Raw genomic sequence first — 21,490 nt, forward strand, 5'->3', positions numbered from 1 at the left:
GGCACATATTCAGGGCAGAATGATCTAAAATTAGAATCAACTGGGAAACAACCTAAATGAATAACAGCGGGCACTAGCAAGGAAAACCATGGCATAGCATGACAGAAGCATTATGTAACCATTCCAAGTTATTTGGTGGCCTATGCTATAAACTGACAGGTCGAAATTAAGGTTATCAGATTGTATCTCCATATAACACAATGCATAGATTAAAAACCTGAAAGGAAATGCTTAACAGTGAAAGTTTTCATGCAATGTGTAGGTGGTATAATGTCCTTAAGTAGAGAGAGAGTAAGAGGGAAACTGTCTGCCATAGAGGCTGAAGGAGGGGTGAAAGAGGGCTGGGTAGGGGTGGGTAGGGATACTAGGGGCATTGGTGGTGGAAAATGTACACTGGTGGAGGGATGGATGTTTGATCATCATATGAACCGAAACTCAAACATGAAAGCTTTGTAAGTGTAACTCACGGTGATTCAGTTAAAAAAAAAAAAGTGTAGGTGGTTTTGATCTTGGGTCATACGTTTTCCTAAACATTCTTTAAACTGTTTACAGGGCTCTACTTTTTTTATTTTTTTTTCCCCAATCAATGGGCCCTCCATATTAGGGACTTGAAAGGGAAATTTTCATGTCGAGTCTGCTTTGTCAGCCAAACTTATTTTTCCCAAATATTTTTTTCTTGAATGGGTTTCTTTAAGGGTTTAGCTATTTATATAGTAGATTTTTGTCCTTTTAAGAACCGTTAATTTATTAATTCTCGTGTTGTCTTTCTATTTTATTGCTGCTATTAAGAATTCCTGAATCAGTTTGAAAGCAAAGCCGTTTCTGCCAAGCCAGAGCAGTCTCCCTTTACCGAGGCACAAATCCAGCTTAGCTAAGCCGCCACAGACGTAAGTACCCAGTAGAATTTCTGATCTTGTGGTTGATGCTTCAAAGTCACCAACTGCCACAGTAAGTCGGAGGCTCTCTGGAGGGGTGGTGGTCACAAGCCTTTGCTCTGGGGGCCCTTAGGTCTTGGCATGTCACTCACACCGCATGCGTCGTCCTTTCTTGTATAACACCAGCTGGGTTTTGCAGCAAAAAGACCACAGCTCTTCCTCTCCTCGGGCTAAATTATGTAAGGGAGGAACCATTTTAAAATATGTACAAAAACAACATACAAGCTGTTTCTGCCCCCAGCTTAACCCTGAAAGGGACAGTCCACCAACTGACTGAAGATGCCTGCCCAGGGAAGGGTTTTCTAAACTGAAGTTTTCATTTACCTGTTCCCATCCTCCCTTGGGGGATCTTATTTCCCCTTTGAAGGCTGTGAACTGCTACATATTTAAACATTCGGAATGTGCTGGTGTCTAATCCTTTGAGCATGGTAAGGTAATCCTGTGTGTGTGTGTGTGTGTGTGTGTGTGTGTGTGTGTGTGTGGTGTGTTGGGGGGGGCTCACATCCAGCGATGCTCAGGAATTACCCTTGGCAGTGCTGGGGGGACAATAGGGGATGCGAGGGATGAAACCCGTGTCCGCTGCCTGCAAGGCAAGCGCACTACCCACTGTACTCTCCAGCCCCACCACAGTAATCCTTGAGTGAGTGAATAGTCCCAGTAGCAGTTATAAACAGGAGAATTTTTTTTTTTGTTTTCATTTTTTTCATCCTGGTGTTCTCCTGTTCTTCTTGTGATTATTGCAGTCGTGTGTTTACTGCCAGGGACGTGCAGGCTTTGGGGAAAGTGCTGTTGGTGCTGTGGAGCGCTGCACCTGACGTGTTCTGCAGCTGGGCTTGGGCACAGTTCCTCTGGAAGCTGGTAGGCACACTCAGGAGAGATTGTGCCAATTCAGTCAGCTTAATCAATGGCTGAACAAATAGCAGTACTCCTACGTCATTTTAAAAAAAATAAAAAAAATAAAGAGATTGTGGGGGTGGTTCCGACACAGCAGTAACGGGGATGCGGCCATAAGGGAAGGCTATCCGCAGTGTGCTGCTATGTTTACATGGCGTGGCCTGCTGGTTCCTTCACTACGCTGCTGTCTGGAAAGAACCCCATGCTCACCTTCCAGAAACGGGCTGCAGAGACACCCAGCGAGTGCGTGCCTCGGGGAAAATGGAGCTCACAGACGAGCTTGTGCAGGGTGCCTGGTAAAGGTAAAGGTAAAGGCCCTCCCGTTGATCGTCGATTTGCTCGAGCGGGCCCAGTAACGTCTCCATTGGAGACTTTTGTTGTTACTGTGTCTGGCATATCGAATACTCTCGGTAGCTTGCCGGGCTCTCCGAGAGGGGCGGAGGAATCGAACTCGGGTCGGCCATGTTGGCCGCGTGTAAGGCGAACGCCCTACCCGCTGTGCTATCGCTCCAGCCCTAGGGTGCCTGCAAGCCCTCAATTTGTTAAAAGAATCCTAAGAGAATCCTCAGGGTCTGCCCAGGGCACTCAAACAAAGCGCACCCACCTGTAAAGGTTCTTCTTTAGACGCTCCCAAGCTGTTCTCCTTGGATAGTGTATAGAAGTGTTGCTCTTTTTTTTCTTTTTTTTTTTTTTGGATGGGAGCTCAAGGGGGTTGAATGGCCAGGAGATCATTCCTGGTGGGACTATGGGGGACCCTCCCTATGTGGTACTAGGGATGAAGCCTGGGTCAGCAGCAAGCAAGGCCAGAAAGCAAGTGCCCTGGTCATGTGCTATCCCTCTGGCAATGTTGCTCTTAAGAAGTCCTCCAGTGAGCCAGGAGAGTGGCTCAGAGGAATATCATGTACCTGGTGTATGTGAGCCCTGGGTTATATCCACAAAAATATTATTTCATATTAATAAGTTAAGTAACAACTTTCCAAGTAATACAACCAAATGGCTTAGAGGCCCTTTGCCCTATTAGTTCAGGGGTAGACATGAAAACCAGGAGACCCATGAAAACCACCACCCCAAAATGTTCTTGCAAAATTTTGCATAGTTTGTATCAGATTCTATAAGGGGTAATAACTTCAAAAAGATTGCAGATGATGAGTTCTGCTTAACTCAAGCAAAGGCAAGAAATGTCTTTTAGGAGGTGGAGAAGGACAAGGAAGCTATGTGATGACACTCCCCCAACCCCCTATGACTGGTGATCAAGTTCCTGACAGCTTGGACTCCCAGAATTCATGTATCAATGGGAATAGTTTGGATGGGGTCATCTGTGGATGTTTCCTCCTCTCTACTAGAATAATGCTCTGACCTTCTGCTCATGCATTCAAGCACACGATCTTATTTATTATAACTTTACAGCAGTCCAATAAATGACAGGTCAAATATACCCTGGAATGTCTTTTGAAATTTCTTTTTTGTTGTTGTTTTATTTTGCTTTTGTTTGTTTTTTAAGTTTCTTAAATCACCTTAATTTTTAGGATCATTTCATCATGTTCTTTAAAAATCTTCTTTGAATTATGATTGTAATTCTTTTGACTTTATGAATTTTGGCAGGGGTGGATCATTCAGCATTGATTTTCTCAAAATTGTGTACCTCTTTCTCTTTTTTCTAGTCATCCCTTTCTCCGCAACATTTAACAGTTTTTCTATTTTAGGTTAAATGCTAGATATTTGGGGGTTGGTTTTTTGTTTGTTTCCCTGTTTGAGTAGATTTTTTTTTCCACACCAGATTATCTAAATAATTAAAATTGATTTAGAAACTCATTGGTTTTTTTCATATTATCAATTTAGAAAACAGCCACTCTACTGAGTTTATTTATTTATTCGAAAACTTTTTGAAGGATGATTTTTCTGGCTTTTCCAGGTTGAAAACAAGACCTGACTATTACTTCTAGAACAACCTAAAATGACAGTGATGGCTTACATTCTTGTCTTGTTCACTATATTAATGGGACACCTCGGGCTGGAGAGCTAGTACAGCAAGGTTAGTAGTTAAGGAGTTAAGGTACTTGGCTTACATGCACCTGACCCAGGGTCAATCCCTGGCACCCCTTATCATTCCCCGAACTTCTCCAGCAGTGATTCCTGAGTACAGAGCCAGGAGTAAGTCTTGAGCACCCACCAGCTGTGCCCTCCCTCCCCCTCCACACACACACACACACACACACACACACACACACACACACACACACACACACGGAGATACCTTTCCTTTTTTATTCAAGAGAGGATGGGAAGGATCAGGGAGGTGGCTCAGTGTAGAGCATTATTTTTTGCCTTGCTTGTGTGAAGCCCCTGGTTCCCCACACCTGGGGGGGGGGGTGCTGTCAGGAGAAAGATGTGATAGCAATCTTTTGTGATTGTGATAGCACTGTAGCACTGATCTCCCATTGTTCATCAATTTGCTCAAGTGGGCCCAGTAATGTCTCCATTGTGAGACTTGTTGTTACTGGGTTTAGCTTATCAAATACGCCCTGGGGAGCTTTCCAGGCTTTGCGTGCGGGCGAGATACTCTCAGTAGCTTGCCGGGCTCTCTGAGAGGGGCGGTGGAATTGAACCCTGGTCAGCTGGGCCGGCTGCGTGCAAAGCAAATGCCCTACCACTGTGCTATCGCTCCGGCACATAAAACATAGCAGTCTTTTATCATTTGTGATAGCAATTCTAGTGCTTTAAAAATGAGGAAAGGATGTCTGTTTAATTAAAAAACTTGCCAACCTCTGCCAGGAAGCCTTTTTTTTTATCCCCCTTAATGGTGTTCCTCATTTTTCTTTGCTTCTTTGTCTATTGTTTTGGGACCACACCCAGAGGTGCTTAGCACTTACTCCTGGCTCTGAGCTCAGCAATTACTCCTGGTAGACCCATGGGCACCAGCCTGCTGCACCGTCTCTCTATCCCCATAGAATTCCTGATTTTGAACCATCTTTTTATTTCTTAGCACGTGTTCTTCTTTTACTAACCCACTAGTATTTCCTGTTGGATGTGGGTACCTGAGTTTTGTTGGGTGGCTTCCTTGACCCACACATGAGGATGCCCGAATGTTGCTCTGTTAATGTCCAGATTTATTTGTTTGTTTGACATGTGGGACCCTCCCTGCAATTCTCAGCCAACCCTGCCACTGATTACTGTGAGGGTTTTAAGATGCTGTAGCGGTTCACTCAGTCCCGCAATGCTGTCCATGACCCGGCCACCCTGGCAGTGCTCAAAGTCTCCAGGGCTGCACCCAGCAATACTCGGTAACCATGTGGTGCCAGGGCTTGAACCAGGCTTGGCCACATGCCAGGCATGCGTACTGACTGCTCTGCTCTCTCTCCAGCCCCATACTTGCTTTTTAGGTTTGTTTGCTTTTCAGTTTGGGGTTTTCCGGTTTTGTTTTGTTTTGTTTTTATTTGCTTTCTTTTTGAGGCCACAATTGGAGATTCTCAAGGCTGCTCCCAGCACAACACTCAAGAATCACTCTTTGACAGTGCTTGGGGGACACCAGAAGGGGTGATGAGGATGAAACCCAGTCAGCTCCCTGCCAGGCAAGAGCCTCGCCTCCTGTACTGCCTCTCCAGCCCACTCTTAATTGTTTCATCCTGCAAGATTCCAACCCCCCGGGATAATGGTGGCAGCCCCCACACCATTTTCTTTCAGTCATTTCCTAACTACCATTTGTTCTCCTTGCTTCCTTAAATTTTCCTCTTTACACAAAAGTCAGGAAGAGCTCTGTTTAAAATAAATAAAGCAGGAGGACAGACCAGAGTGGTAGTACAGCAGGTAGCGTGCTTGCCTTGCACATGGCTGGCCTAGGTTCAATCCCCAGCACCCCACAGGGTCCCCTCAGCCCTGCCAGGCGTGGTCTCTGAGCAGAGCGCCAAGAGTAAGCCCTGAGCACCGCCAGTGTGGGCCAAAAACAAAAACAAAAAGGCAGTTTTTTATAAAGTGATTCCCCTATGATCGTGTTCAGAGTGAAATGAAAGCATTCTCTCTGCATGAGCACGCTGCTCTGCCCACTCCAGCCTCATCCTGCCGCTCTTATCTGGCTGCAGACACTCACTCCTGCAGGAGCCCCACCCCGCGCAGCTAAAGATGCACAGCCAGGGCACCTTAGAGACTCAGTTGGGGGTTAAAGGAAGTTGGGGGTTAAAGGAAGCACCATGGGACTGGAGCCATAGCGATAGCACAGCGGATAGGGCGTTTTCCTTGCATGCGGCCAACCTGGGTTCGATTCCCAGCATCCCATTTGGTCCCCCAAGCACTTCCAGGAGTGATTCCGGAGTGCAGAGCCAGGAGTAACCCTTGAGCATCACTGGGTGTGACCCAAAAAGCAAAATAAAATAAAAATAAAGGAAGCACCATGCTGTCTTCTAACTTTTACAGTATCCCATACCATTCTGATCACTCTTTTCTCTGTTTTTTAATGATTTGAGTATTCTGCACATCCTAGTAAATGCCATTAATATTTGCTGGATGAATTTAAAGGTGCACTTGTGTGATTTATATTTTTAATAGGCAGTCTCTGAGAGAACAATTTTTCATTCAGAGGACAAAATAATGTATCCGAAGTTGTTCACCCTGCTAGTGGTTGCTCTTTTTTTCTGGAATTATTCTGCCTTTCTCATTCCGAGTGAGGTCCAGTGAGTTCTGCTTTATATGTGTATGACATTTTCAAATAGATTCTATTTTTTTTCCTATTGTGATTGCAATGTTTTACTGGGAAATTTCTGTTGAATTTAAGAATTGTGTGTCAGGGCAACAGCTATAGTACACTCTCCTATCCCTCTGACCCCTGGTTTTGTTCTTTAGCGGGGGACCAATCTGTTGTCATTTTGTTTTGCCTCATTTTATTTGATTCTTAATTTTTTTCCCATTTTTTATGCTTTCATTGTAATTATCCATTTTTTTCTGCAGTGCCAGGAATTGAACCCCAGGCCTCAGTGGGGGGTCATGCACTCTACCCCTAAGCCACATCCCCAGCCCTTGAGAAGTCTCAGCTTTCATGCCATGAAATTCTTCCATTAATTGCGTCGTGGTCTGGACGTTTTGTTTGAAAAGTCCATCTCTCACTGGGTCAGGGACTTTGGCCGCTGAGGGCGTTCCTTGAACCACCCCATGTTTCAATGGGGAGACATTCCCATGTGTGCTCCGTCCCACTCTTTCCCTGCAGTCACCTTTCACCTTTTGTGCTCAGTTCTTTAATCCTAGTGTGGAGCTCAGGATCCAGATTTATTTTCTCCAGTTTCCCAGAAATGTCTGCTACAGACCTTACTCCTTGCTCATTGCACCACCATTGACTGTCTGACCACACTACAGGCCAGTGCGAATGTGTGGACGTGTGAATTTCTTCCTGAACTTGCCCTCCCCAGCTCTGTTCTGTTGCTCCACCCCAGGGCGTTGCCTCTGGTCTTTGTTGCTCTGCCTTTGCACCTTGCTTTCAGGTCTAATGTGGTAGATTCCACTTTTCTTTTTCAAGGTTGAGTTTCCTGCCTATGACTGTCTTCTCCTCTTGTGACTTTACTCAGCTCCTCAAATAATCTAGCTGGAGCTTGGATTGGCGTGGGATTCTTTGGGGATATTGTGATTCTTTGGGAATATTGACTACCAGGTTGGCCTGATCAAGATAATAGGATCCATTTTTATGTTTTAGAAATAGTCTTCTAGGTTCTTTTTCTTAATTTTTTCATCTTCTGTATAACCAGAGTTTTAAAAACTGTTCTCTCTCGTCTTATTCTTAATTTTCTGGCCAATTTTTGGCCACCTTGCTTATAGAGATAACTTATTTTTTTGTTTAGTTTTGGGTCACACCAGCTGGCTCGACATTCATAGATCACTCCTAGCAGGTTCAGGGGACTAGATGGGGTGCTGAGAATCGAACTCTGTTCACCAGGTGCACGGCAAGCATTGCACCCGCTGTACTATAGCTATTGCCCTGACACACTATTTTATTTTGTATTGTTTTTGTTTTTGGTCCACATCTGGTGGTGCTCAGGGCTTACTCCTGGCTCTGTGCTCAGGGATCACACCTGGCAGTGCTCAGTGGACCATATGTCATCTGCATACAAGACAAATGCCCTATGCATTGTATTATCACTCTGGCTTTAATGTACTATTTTTTTTAGAAATAAACTTTTTTTTCTCTAGTGAGTTTCTGTTTGTGTACAGAAGTGTGTCAGTCTTTGTAAGTCTGTTTCATTTCTCACCACCCTTTCGGCTGCCTCACTGGGGCTCCTGAAATTGCAGTTGATTCTGCTGGATTGTCTCTGTACCTGAGCACATTCTGAACAGAGCGGGGTCTCTTGGCTAGAAGTTTCTTGCCCCGATTACTCCTTGGTGTTAGCAGAGGATGTTGGACAGAACCTCCAGGCCTGTGAGGGGGTGCCCTTGCCTTACCTCTGGTCTCCGAGGGTATCTGTCAAGTATGTCTGCTGCTTTGTTAACATAATTTATCAAGTCAAGGACATTTCCTCTTGTTCCTGGTCAGCTGAGTATTTTAGTTAGTGATAAATAGGTATTGACCTTTAGCAAATACTGATTGGCTCAAAACGTACCAAAGCTCAGGACCAGAATCTGACCACAGAGATTAATGGGGAGACCAGCTGGACAGCCGGACCCCGTTCCCAGCAGTTTGTATGACCACCTGGAGTGGAACTCTGTCCCTCCTCCTTTCTGAATTTGGCCCTCTGGTGTGTAGACTAAAAGTGCCCTCGTTTTGCTCCGAACAGAGATTTGCCAAGGTCTCACCTGACTTTTGAGTCCCTCTCGCCCTTAAAAATGGCACTTTGTTTTCTAAAGCAGCTGTTATTTTTAAGACTTTCAATTTTACAGTGTTCTCAGCTAATTTTTTAATTACCTCAAAAAATTTATTTCTTATTTAGGAGACTATGCATTTTAACAGGGGGAAAGAAGTTTTCTAGACTGCATCCACCACCCTAGTGCCAATAACTCTCCAGTAGCTGACTTTAAAGTGGCCTCGGCTTAATAGTCTCTGATGACCCATAATCCCGTTTTCTTAAGGGTCCCGGTCAACAACACATGCCCTGATGTACAGATTATGCCTTGTTGCCGTTGGTCTTTGTTGCTCTGCCTTTGCACCCGGAATCGAGAGAGACCCAGTCCACGGTCTCTCTCGACTCCAGACTCTGCTCCTGCTGCCTTTTATCTAGCTTGATAAAGGCCTTCCCAAAGTCAAACCCACCTGCAGCTCCTCCACACGTGGTCCACCTCCGTGTTCTGTCCCCTCCGTTCGCCCACTCCAGGAGCTACTTTCTAACTTCCGTGATCCCTTCCTTGCCTGTTGGGCCAAGATCATCATCTCCTCCCATGATCACTCAGGAGCCTTCTAGTAGCTTCTCCACACATGCGCGCGCGCGCGCGCGCGCACACACACACACACACACACACACACACGACACAAGTGCAACCCCCAGCACAGTGTTCCAGTGTCCTTTCTAAAAGAGAATTCGCAGGGGGAAACACCCCGTTCCGACCCCTGAGCCCCCAGCTTGAGTCCCCACCACCAACCATGCCTTGGAGTTAGCCTTTTTTTTTTTTTTTGATTTTCTTTTTTTTTTTTTTTTTTTTTTATATATATATTTTTTTTATTAGTGAAAAACCATGAGGTACAGTTATAGGCTTACAAATTTTGTGCTTGGGTTTCAGTTATACAATGATCAAGTCCCCATACCTCCACCAGTGCCCGTCATCCATCCCCATGGGTCCCAGCATCCCCCCCCCTCATCCCCCCCCCCCCCCCGTCCCATCCTGCCTCTGTGGCAGGGTATTCCCCCTTGTTCTCTCTCTCTTCTTTTGGGTACTGTGTTTTGCAAGAGAGGCTTTGAGTGGCAATCATGTTTGGTCTATCGACTACTTTTAGCATGCTTCTCCCACCCTGGGAGGGCCCTCACAACACCCTTCATTTGGTAATCTCTTCTCTATCTGAGCTTCCTTTTCACCTAGAGCCTGTGGCTGGCCTTCCATTCATGGGGCAAAATTCCTGGTACTAATCTCAGCCATTCCTGTGTGTCACTCTCACTTTTTGTTGCTTTATGTTCCCCAGATGAATGCAATCTTTCTGTGTCTATCCCGCTCTTTCTGACTCATTTCGCTTAACATGATACTTTCCATGTAGTACCACTTGTATGTAAATTTCATAACTTCATCTTTTCTAACAGCTACATAGTACTCCATTGTGTAAATGTACCAAAGTTTCTTTAACCTTGGAGTTAGCCTTGCCCATTCCTCCTAACGTCCCACTGGCAGCGGTCTGAGAGGAGGGGGCACCTCAGCACGCCCTGCTGCAAAGGCCCTTCAGTACCTGCTGCCCACCCTTCGCAGCTGCTCATCACAACCCCGCCTCCCTGAAGCCCACATGCCCCGACACTGCCATGGTTCTGTCGCTCTACCGAGCTCTGCTCTGAGTGTTCTGGGGTACCCCCCACTTCCTGCCCCCAACTCCCCAAGGCTCAAGCCCCCTCGGTGCCTCCTTTAGGTTGGGCTTCCCGTGGCTGTTCACGTGTCTCTGGAGCCTTAGAGCCGTAGCGCTCACACCCTTGAAACAAGGTGTGTTCGACCGCTGGACTCCACCTCTTCTGCCCTCCTTGGCCATCTCTGGTCACTCTGCACCCAGCTAGCCTCAGCCAGGGTGTCTAGCATGGGGCGTCCATGTCTCTGTCCCTGCACTCAAGGTGCTAGAGAGCTGGCCACTGCACAAAATGTGTGTTTTTGGAAAGTCACAAGTACAGTTCACTTTAGAAGTCCATTGTACCTATTTCATTTTTAGGTTATTTCTTTCCAGGATGGCGGGGGGGGGGGGGGGACGGAGGCGGAGGGCACACTCCCAGCAGTGCTGGGGTGAGCGTGCAGTGTCAGGGATTAAGCCCAGGGCTCTCACATGCAAAGCGTGCCCTCCAGCCCTCTGAGCCCCCTCCCCAGCCCTAGCTTGTTTATTTCCTATGCTCCATGATCTGAGCTTGCACCCTGGTCCCTTCATCCCATATTCATTTTGCATGTCTGTCCGTCAGGCAGCAGGCTGTGAGCCAGCAAAACTCCTGCCCCAGAGGCACTTAGCCTGTCCTGGTGTGAGCAGTTCATCAGAGGCAGAGGAGTCAGTGCCCTGGAGGAACCTGGGAGAGCAGAGTGAGGGGAGTGGAGACGGAACTGTTTCACCTAGAAGGGCATGAACAATACCCCCGAGGTGGTAGTCGAGCAGAATGGAGCCCTCTGAGTAGTAGCAGGGAGAAGAGTTTCCCAGTGCGGGGCCCCGAGATAGGAAAGCATTTGTGGAGGGAGCCGGGGATGCCAGCAGGCAGACCCAGATCAAGGTGGTGGGGGTGGGCCGCGCCAGCACTGTTGGGTCTCTGGGGTGCCCCCGGGTGCAAGGGAAGTGGCACAGTGTGGCTTCATGGGCACAGAGGCATGGCCCAGGCCAGTTGGGGAGCCGGACAGCCACAGGGCAAGTGTCCACAAGGAGCACGTTGCGGGAAAGTGTGAGCAGCTGCGGGCTGTGGGGCTTGTCTTCAGGACAGGGCTGGGGTGACACCCTGAGAAGGAGACAAGTTTGAGAGTCGCTCCAGGGAGGTCACGCTCTTCGGCCTAGCGCAGTGGGTAGGAGAGATAACAGGCATCATCGTCCTGCCACTGGCAGGGCCTGGCCGACGGAAGCCCGTGTTCTGTTCCCCCAGGTGCCTTTGATCTCTGCCCCGGGAACCCAGCCCTCAGGATAGAGGAGATCTCTCACCTGAAGGAAGGTTGGCACAAAGCATTGTAAATTACCCAGATGAGTTTGTGTCTTCAAATCTGTTCAGCCCCTTTGTGTTGGATGGGGTTTTGTATCGAAACACCAGAAAGTAAGTCGCTCAGAGGCCACGGAATGCTGAACTCTGGTTGCAGAGCTTGTGACCACAGGCCCCCCGTGTGGTCTTCAGAGAAGGCACTTACGATGAGAGGCGGCCTGGTGCAACCCCTGTATGTCTCCTTTCTCCAAGAAAAAAGTTGTTGAGAGGTCCCAGAAGACTTCTCGGGGTTCCTGGGCTCGGGGTGTGTGAAGGCTCCCCTTTACAGAAGCCCATTGTTGCCTGCACTGTGCCAGGCGCTGCTCTGGCCTCTAGAGCTCACGGGCGACAAAGAGACTAGTTCCCTGTTTACAGCCAGATCCGATGGGCAGAGAAGACATGAGGCAGCAGTTTTCAGGGCTCTGTAATTACGGCAGCGCCCTGGTGGGGGGTCTTTCTAACTGGGAATTAGACTCTCAAACCACCCAGAGGCCACTCCAGGGTGCTTATGACTGTACACACAGCAACCAGGGACTGGTCAGCAGCAAGGGGGTTGGATGCATGTTGGGTAAAGGCGCTGGGGGAGAAACCCCAGCCCCACAGGAGGCAACAGCCTTTCCCACAGATGCACACAGCTCCCATCACTGCTCTAAAGAGGCTCAGAATCCTAGCTGACCCAGCCGCTACTTAGAGTTTCTCCCAAGCCAGAAGCAATTTTTCAGTCCAAGGTGGTTTTTACTGTGGCCAGCTTTGCTGACGTTCCACCTTTATCAAGTTCCCTGGAAACAGAAGTAATCTTAAGGTTTGATTTGTCTTTGAAGGTGAAAGAAGGTCTGGGTTTTTTTTTAACCCTCCTTTTTTATGTGTGGGGGTGGGATGGAGGTGGGCTACACCCAGTGGTACTTGGCTATTCCTTGTTATGTGCTCAGGAGTGACCCCTGGCAGTGCTCAGGGGACCAAGTGTGGTGCCAGGGATCCAACCTGGGTTGATTGCATGCAAGGCAAGCACCTAACCTCCTGTGCTCTCTCTCCAGCCTCTGTCTTTCTTCTTGTTGGAGTTTGTCTTTTTTTTAAATTTTATTTTAGTCACTGAAATTATAAAGGTATTCATAATTGGGCTTTGGCATATAATGTTTCAATACTGATTCCTTCACCAGTGTCCACTCCCCTTTCCAGATGCTCCCCCTACCCCTATTTTTTACCTCCCACCGAGCAGTCTACTTCCATGAGAGGCACTTTATACACACATACATACCTTCCCCCTGTGGTTACAGTACTTTGCTGAGAGGGTTTTACACACAAAACTTGACACCTTTCAGCACCACCTCCTCCTCCCCAGTGGACGCTTCCCTCTACCATAAGCGTCGCCTCCTCCCTGTCCAAAAATCTCAGCCCCCTCAAATGTCATGTTCCTCCTGAAGGCCAGTTCTCACGTGCTTTATTTCCGTGGTCTTTGGGTATTCATTATTCCCTCATTATGTTTCTTTGTATCCTGCACATGAGAGAGATCATTCAGTGTCGGTCTCTCTTCCTCTCCCCAATACTCAGCCTGACACTCTCCAGGTCCCTCTCTGAGCAGCAAATTGCATGGCTTCATCTTTTCTTATGGCCACGTAATATCACACTGTGTAGAGGTACCCCAGTTTCTTTATCCAGACATCTATTCTTAGACACTTGGGTTGTTTCCAGATTTTGGCTGTTGTCAATATTGCTACAGGAACATCGGGATGCAAATTCCGCCCCTGTTTTGTTTTGTTTTGTTTTATTTCACAGAGAAGAAACATCGGGCATGGGTAGGCATGCGGACGACTGCAGGCCAGGACTGCAGCTGTGCGTTCGCCCACTGGGCAGTAGGCATTGGGTCAGTTCACCACTCACGTACACCCTCTTCCCTTTGCAGCTCCGTCGTCATGGTGAAGGGCCACCTAGGATGCTGGCTCCTGGTCCTCTTCATGGCCGCCTGGAGTGATGTGGGCCTGTGCAAGAAGCGGCCGAAACCCGGCGGAAACTGGAACACTGGGGGGAGTCGGTACCCGGGCCAGGGCGGTCACGGGGGCAACCGCTACCCACCCCAGGGAGGCGGAGGCTGGGGTCAGCCCCATGGGGGCGGAGGCTGGGGTCAGCCCCATGCCGGTGGAGGCTGGGGTCAGCCCCACGGCGGAGGCTGGGGTCAGCCCCACGGTGGAGGCTGGGGCCAAGGTTCCCACAACCAGTGGAATAAGCCCAGTAAGCCCAAGACCAACATGAAGCACGTGGCCGGGGCGGCGGCGGCTGGGGCGGTCGTGGGGGGCCTGGGTGGCTACATGCTGGGAAGCGCCATGAGCCGGCCCCTCATGCACTTCGGCAACGACTACGAGGACCGGTACTACCGCGAGAACATGTACCGCTACCCCAACCAGGTGTACTACAAGCCGGTCGACCAGTACAGCAACCAGAACAACTTCGTGCACGACTGCGTGAACATGACCGTTAAGCAGCATACGGTCACCACCACCAGCAAGGGCGAGAACTTCACTGAGACCGACGTCAAGATCATGGAGCGCGTGGTGGAGCAGATGTGCATCACCCAGTACCGCGAGGCCGCCCAGGCCTCCTACATGCAGGGGTACAATGCGGCGGCCCTCTTCTCTTCCCCGCCCTTCCTCCTGCTCATCTCCTTCCTCATCTTCCTGATTGTGGGATGAGGATGGCCCTCCTGCCCGCACCGACTTCAGCTTTTCTTCTCGCCAGGTTGGGGAGGGGGGGTCTACCTGCGGCCCTTGTAGTGATGGTGTCTCATTCTTGCTTCTCTCTTTGTCACCCGTAGGCTAATATCCTGGGGCCCCCAGTGGAGACTGGAAAAGGTAGAGTAGACCAGAAGGCCAGTTGTTCAAGCCCGCCATTGGCTCTAGTCATTGTCACACTGCGCCTGACTGGGCTGGGAAGGGTGTCACTGCAAAATCGGTCGACCTAGGTCTAGGCTGATCTATATATACGTATACATAAATATATATATAAAATTTTGTTCTTTGTCTAGTGCAATGGATTGAGGTTTAAACCATTCTCAGAACAGTGGTTGAGTCCCTTTGCCTAAATCTCTCCAGCTCCTTCCCCAGCTAGAGCCTCACACACTTAACCCCCCACCTTAGCAGTCATTCCAGAACCCTTTGGAGACATTTTCTCATGCATTTGAAGAGAAGCGAATGGCGTTTCCCTGTTCAAGCCACAGTTTCCGCCAAAGTTGGAAGGAGGCCACATGATACTCACTCAGAAACTCAGTTTACCTTAGCTTGGTGGCACCAGGCTGTCCTGGGACTACCGGAGAGGGGAGGGGGGGGGGTGTCTGCAGAGAACTGCGGCGGCGTCTTGCAGCTTCTCTGCAGACTTCGCAGCAGCCACTGTATCAAGGGCCATGCGTCCTGCAACCCAGACCTGTGGTCAGAGAATATTTCACAGGGAATAAACATAGCTCTGTATAATCTGGAAGCTTCCGGCAACCTACAACCCCACGTTTGGGAGTAGTGTCTGGAAGGCTAGCTCCTGTTTGGGATCTGTAAAAATCCCTCCATGTGGCATTCCTTTCTGGAGTCCTCTGAGTGATAGAACTTCAAGGAGTAAACATTCAAAAATTAAACCACCAGCTGGATACCAGGAGCAGCTTTCCTGCGTTCATTTTCCTGGAAGCAGGGGCTGTGTGGATGGGGTTCAGGAGAGGCTTAGCTGAGCTTAACTCAGGAGGCAGCAGCTATGGAAACACCATCACCAAAGGAGAATTCTGTCCTAAAGGGAATGATTGATGCACAAAGAAAAGCACGGCTTGCGTTTCTCCATGGACAGTGTCATGATTGGCAAGAGTCAGATTTGAATTTGGGGTCAGGCCTCATCCTTCAGTTCTGTAATCGACCTTGGAATCAACCAATAGAGAGTCCATCTCCTGTCCTCACTCCCCCCCAGAAAAGAGCATAGGTTGGAGATGACCGAAATAGGTTCCATTCTGAGTAAGAAAAGAAATTTCGTTCAGTTAGGCACAGTTATTTTCTGGATCATTCAATAGTGTCACCTAGCAGATACCTATTCCTCTTCTGCAATGTTAATTGGCTTCTACTGTGTGGGTATTCTCTGTAAAATATACATACATGTATATATACGTACATATTTGCCTCTGACAAATTTAGAAGTGTTGGTTCGCGCAGTCAACATCTGACATAGCTGCCGCATTACCTGTTTTTGTAAGGTACTAATATTTAATGGGAGAATTCTGTTCTGTCCTTAGGCTTACAACGTGCACTGAATAATTTTGTATAAGGAGCCAAAGTGGTCTTGGAACTACGCATGTACTTTATATTTTCTATATTTGTAACTTTGCATGTCCTGGTCTCATTGTATACACATTTCTAGATGTTTAATATCTGACTAAAATTAAATAGGCGCTAAGGTGAGCATCTCCTGTGGCATTTACGGTCGTGTTTGCTCCTGTGCGCCTCAAGTCGGCCGACTCATGGGGGAGTCGTTCAGGCAAAGTGGCATGTCCCCTGGTCAGCCGTCTGTGATGGTCCTTGTGTCCTGCATCCACTCCTGGTCCTTCCCTTGGCCCAACAACCATATACCAGCTGCTGCTCTTTGGTAGACCCACTGGTATCTGAGCAAGCCTGGGGGAAGGCCCTGCCTTGCAGAGGAAGATGGGCCTGGCTCTTATTTCCTTGATTCAAATGCAGCCATCTCTCGGGTGCCTGCTCAGCCTCTCGCCCTCCCCAGCAAAGCTGTCAGAGCCATGGGCAGTGCACATAGCTCCTTTTGAACAGAAATTGAACCCACAGGCTGCTTTGATCCATCCCAGCCCTGCAACACTTTCTGCACCTGCTTCCGGCCTTCTTGCCCAGTGTGAGCACCAGCGGCCTGGACTCAGGTTTGCCTGCACAGAGGGTTTTTGTTCTCATTTCATTTGGGGGGCCTCAGCAGGGGATCCTCAGGGATTCCTCCTGACTTGGGAGACCATGTGGTGCTGGGGATGGAGCCTGGACATCCTGTCTGCGGAACCTGTGTTTAGAACCATCTCCCAGGTCCAGTAGAGGTGCTCAGTTCCTGTAACTTGCTAGCAAACTGCACCAGGGGATGGACGACGATTGAAATCACCAAAATCTTTGTCCCTGTCAATACCTTGGTTGATACTGACACCCCGCCATAATCAAAGGATCAACCTATGCTGTAAATGGAAAGAAAAGTTGCTGTGATACTCCATCTTTCACAAAACTTCTGCAAATGACACAGTTAAACGTAAGATTTAGAAAGGAACTTTGGGGCTGGAGTGATAGTACAGTGGCAGGGCACCTTGCATAAGGCCAGCCCAGGTTTGATCTCCACACTGCACAGGGTCCCCTGAACCCACCAGGAGTGATTCCTGAATATAGAGCAAGAAGTAAGCTCTGAGCACCACCTGGTGTGACCAGAAACCAAAATGAAAAAGAAGGAAAAGAAAGGAAAGAGTCTCAGAGTGAATTCTTACCATAAAAATTATCTTTTCTCACCACATTCCCTTTTTGGCCATTTTTTCTAATGGTTTAAAACTAACTACATTATCCACAATCATACTTCCAAAAATAGTTCCCTGGATATCAGAGGTGCTTGGAGAGCCAGCATGAATACTCTGGTCTCAATGTTTTCTTCTTGCTCTGTTATGAGTTACCAATAAAAGCAAATATGTATTCATACATACACTACTTGGGGGGGTCTCCCAGGATACCCTAGGGGTATTCCTAACAATTCTCAGTTAACTGGGAGGCCAGATGGTTGAATTCAGGATGTGGCACTGTTCAGACTCTGGGGTCCTTGACAACACAGGACCGTCTGATAATGGTCAAGGGCCACCAAGGCTAACCAGAGATGCTTGGGGACCTCCACGGTGCACCTGGCAGTGTTCAGGGGGCCGTGCGCTGCCTGGGTTATGGGGTCCCACACATAAAATACTTCCCTCTCAACCCTTATGTCTCCCTGTACCCCACCCACCATGCAGACTCTTTGGGACAAAACAGCCTAAACCTCATTGAGTCTAAGCTCTGGAGAGGATTCTTCCAGAGGCCTGTCAAGGCTCCTTTTGTGGCCCCTCCTTTCCCAGTGACATGCCTCCTGCCTTTGGAGGGAAACTGGGGGATCTGCACTGGCTGGCACCCCTGCAGATGCCTTAATCCCAACCCTAACCAGAGCTTCCTGCAGATTCGGGGTCTGGCCCAGCTGGTGGGCCTGAGTCTGTCCCCTGGGCTCTATCCCCCCTCTCCCAAAGGAGCCCTGAGGCTGACATAGCCTGACCCCCAACAGCCCTGCCTGTGCCCATGCCTGCCCATCTCCAGGGTCCTTCCACTCTCCTGGGTACAGCTGCCCCTCCCCAGAGCCTTCCCCAGAGACAGTGCTTACCCGGAATGCATAGACTTGCAGACCTGCCCACAGACGCAGCGTGAGCACAAGACACACTCAAACTCCAAAAGGATGTTGTCTCAGTTTGCGAACCACTCCCTGAGCGTGCACACACACGCACATGCACACACGCGCACACAAACACAAACATACACAAACACAAGCACACACATGCACAAACACACATACACAAACACCAAGGCCCCTGAGACCCCCACTGGAGGCCTTATCCCACCTGACTTGCCGGCCCCACTCTCTCCCCAAGGTCTAAGTCCAGAGTGCCGGCTTGGCTCCCCCAAAAACTGCATTCCTCCTGGTTGCCCCATGTGCCAGGCGAAGCCACTGGTGTGGTGGTTACATGTGCCAATGAACTGCTTCCAGGAAGACGGGAAAGGCAGGGACAAGTCCAGTCCTGAAAGGCTCAAAGCTCTTGGGTAAATAAGAACCCAGGAGGTTTCCCTGGAACGAAGAGCAAGCTGAGCGCCCGGGGGCAGGAGGCCATGAAACTTCGAGGAGGTGGTTAATGCCACCACAGTGGGGAAAATGGAGCTCAACTGAGACCTGCCCACCTGCCTCACCCCCTCAAGAGATGCTGCTCCATCTGGGGTGGTACCCAGCCTGAGAAATGCACTTCTTCAGCACAGAGGGACCCACGGACCACCGCAGGGTCTTGCCAAAGAGCTTTGAGCTGCTGAGTCTGAGGTGGGCTTAGAGCTTTCCACCCTTGTGCCAGGTCCCAGAGTTGTGTCCCAGCTGGTGGAGCACCACACACAGGGGCGCGAGGGCCTCAAGGCCCAGACCTTCTCTCCTGAGGCTGGTCCAAGAGCATGCAGCATGGAGAAGGCGAGCTGCCCTCTGTCTCTCTTCACCTCTGAGTTCTGATGGTATTTGTGGGGGACCCCTCCAGCCTGGCCCAGGCAGCGGAACCAAACTGAACAGGCAGCCTCAGGCCGGCTTGGGGCTGACCTCAGAGCCCAGCACTGACTGTGGCTGCTCCTAGTAATGCCCTCAGAGCCCTCTGAAGGGATCTTAGGGCCCCTGACAGCATCTTTAGCCCTGCCCCCGCTATCCTTAAACCTTCAATAACCTGGCTGTAGGCAGTGCCCTGCATTTGTAGGAGGTGAGAAAAGAGTGACCTCTATTCTCCAAGATGAAGTGACCCTATTCCCCAAATGCCCAGGAGAGGGGTACAGACTTATTTGCTGTCTCGACTGAGAATTAGAAATCAGTCCCCAAACAAGTCAACAGCAGCCCTGCCAGACCTGAAGCGAGCACCTCCCCCACTCCATGAGGCTTTGCTGCTTCCTATGAAACAGTTTCTGGGTCCAGCCTGTTCTGATGCTCAGACAGGGCAAGAGTCAGACCACTGAGCCCCACTGAGGTCTGTGCAACCCGCCACCACTCTGTCACCTCTGGCTTACCCCCATGGCCCTGAGACTCAGGCACTGAGGCCTGACCTTCACTGTGTGCTACAGAGTCACCTCTAACCCCCCACTCAGAGCCTCTCTCCTCCTCTTCCTCGACCACTTTCCCAGATGAGGATGTGGGCGCTCTCTGCCACATGCCTCTCACCATCCCAGCCAACTTCTCAGACCTCAGGCTTCTATTCTTCCTGACCCTCCACCTCAATGGCCCATACCCCTGCTCCACACCCAATGTCTGACAGGCAGTCAATGGGTGGGCTTTGTGGGGAAGGGGTCCAAAGCAAGACATCCTAGAGACATGGGCCCGGGTGTCTGCATCCATGAGCATGAAGCCCCCCAGGAGCTGAGGGGAGCAGTGGGGGGAGGGGAGGGGGAAGACGAGGCAGGCAGGGGCCAGAGACATCTTCCTCCCAGGCCTGCAGAGACCAGAGACAGCTCTGGCGGCAGCTGCCAGGAGAAGGGACAGGCTTGGCAGTGGAGTGGTGGTTTATCTGCCAGTGTCCCCGAGTCCTGGAGGTGTTTCTGAGTTTTCAGGCAAGCCTGGGCTGCTCTGTGGGGGCTGTGTCAGCGGTTTGGGGTGCCTTCAGGTGAGTAGCCAGTTGGCTTTCACGCCACTGCCTTCAGCCAAGACTCCACCAGGGCAGCGTCTTCTTCCCGGGTCCCACGTGCAGCTTTAAGCAGGCTGGGGGATGGGGTGGAGGGGAGAGGGACAACAGGAAGGCATTTGCCTTGCACACAGCCCGCCAGCTTCAATCCCAGACATCTGCTGTCCCCTGAATATCATCTGGAGTGATCCTAGAGCTCAGAGTCAGGAGTATGCCCTGAGCAACATCGGATAAGGTCTAAAACACCCCCGAATACTAAATAAATAAACACATTGAGGCCTCCAAATTCCTTTTCAATAAGATTCTCAAAGGTGATTGGTACCACAGAAATTTCTTATCATGTGTTCAAATTTGTAGAATCCTCCTATGAAATGATAGCAGGTTTTTTTTGTTTGTTTGTTTGTATTTTGCTTCTACCAAAAACAGCATTAGCAGTCCTAAGATTCTCGAACCGCTGGTGGCTCATCAATGCGATTTAAAATTTGCAGAGAATCAAAATCACATTCCTTCCTTCCTCCCTTTCTCTGCCCTCCCATCCTTCCTTTATTCCTCCTTCCTTCTGATCTTTTCTTTCTGTCTTCCTTTCTTTTATTTTTTTTCTTCCTGTCTTTCTTTTTTTCCTTTTTGGGTCACACCCAGCAATGCTCAGGGGTTACCCCTGATTCTGCACTCAGAAATTACTCCTGAGGGGTACTATATGGGATGTCAGAGATTGTACCCAGATCAATCGCATGCAAAGCAAATGCCCTACCCACTGTACTATAGCTCCAGCCCCTCCTGTGTTTCTTTCTTTCTTTCTTTCTTTCTTTCTTTCTTTCTTTCTTTCCTTCTTTCTTTTTTGCTTTTGACCTCACCTTCCAGTCCTCAATGACAAGGCCTAACTTGGTGCTTGGGAACAATGTGATGCCAAACTCAGGCTTCCCACATGCCAAGTGTGCATGAACTCTCTCCCTATTCCTAACCATCATTTTTTAAAATTACAGTATTTAGTGCATAGAAGCACTAAATACTGCACTGCAACTCTAAATGACATCTTAGAAGAACTGTTCATTACATGGCTAAAATGCATAGTATCAGTCTAGGTGAAAATCAGAGTATGACCCTAAAAGGGAAGTGCATGAATTTTTTTATGAAACAGAGGAGTAAACTATAGAAATTAAAAAATATATAAACAGAAGCATACAGGTCTTGGGTATGAACATCTGCCTTTTGTTAGCTACATCTCTGCCAACACTTGAAGCTTTCCTAATTTCATAACGAATGTGCAAGATGAGGTCTCGTTGTGAAAAGGGGTGAAATTCAAGGCATGTTGCATAACATCCAAGATGTGTTGCTTAATGAACAGGATAGAAAAAGCCACCCACCTTGTAACTGGTTTCTTCAACCAATCATTGGAGACTGAACTCCAAAGAGAAGTGTGGGCCAGAGAGATAGCAGAAGGGCTAAGG

The 21,490-nt window shown here is 49.0% G+C and overlaps 1 protein-coding gene across 1 annotated transcript; it reads left to right on the forward strand.

The window, feature by feature from the left end:
- Positions 1–869: 869 nt before the first annotated feature.
- PRNP (prion protein) lies at positions 870–16,045 on the forward strand. The gene is made up of 2 exons (XM_056121827.1): positions 870–887; positions 13,527–16,045. The coding sequence occupies exon 2, from the start codon at positions 13,537–13,539 to the stop codon at positions 14,308–14,310; it is 774 nt and encodes a 257-aa protein (XP_055977802.1). The 5' UTR covers positions 870–887; positions 13,527–13,536; the 3' UTR covers positions 14,311–16,045.
- The last annotated feature ends 5,445 nt before the right edge of the window (positions 16,046–21,490 follow it).

This window comes from Sorex fumeus, unplaced genomic scaffold, assembly GCF_029834395.1.
Source record: "Sorex fumeus unplaced genomic scaffold, SorFum_2.1 ptg000044l, whole genome shotgun sequence".
NCBI classification, from domain to species: domain Eukaryota; kingdom Metazoa; phylum Chordata; class Mammalia; order Eulipotyphla; family Soricidae; genus Sorex; species Sorex fumeus.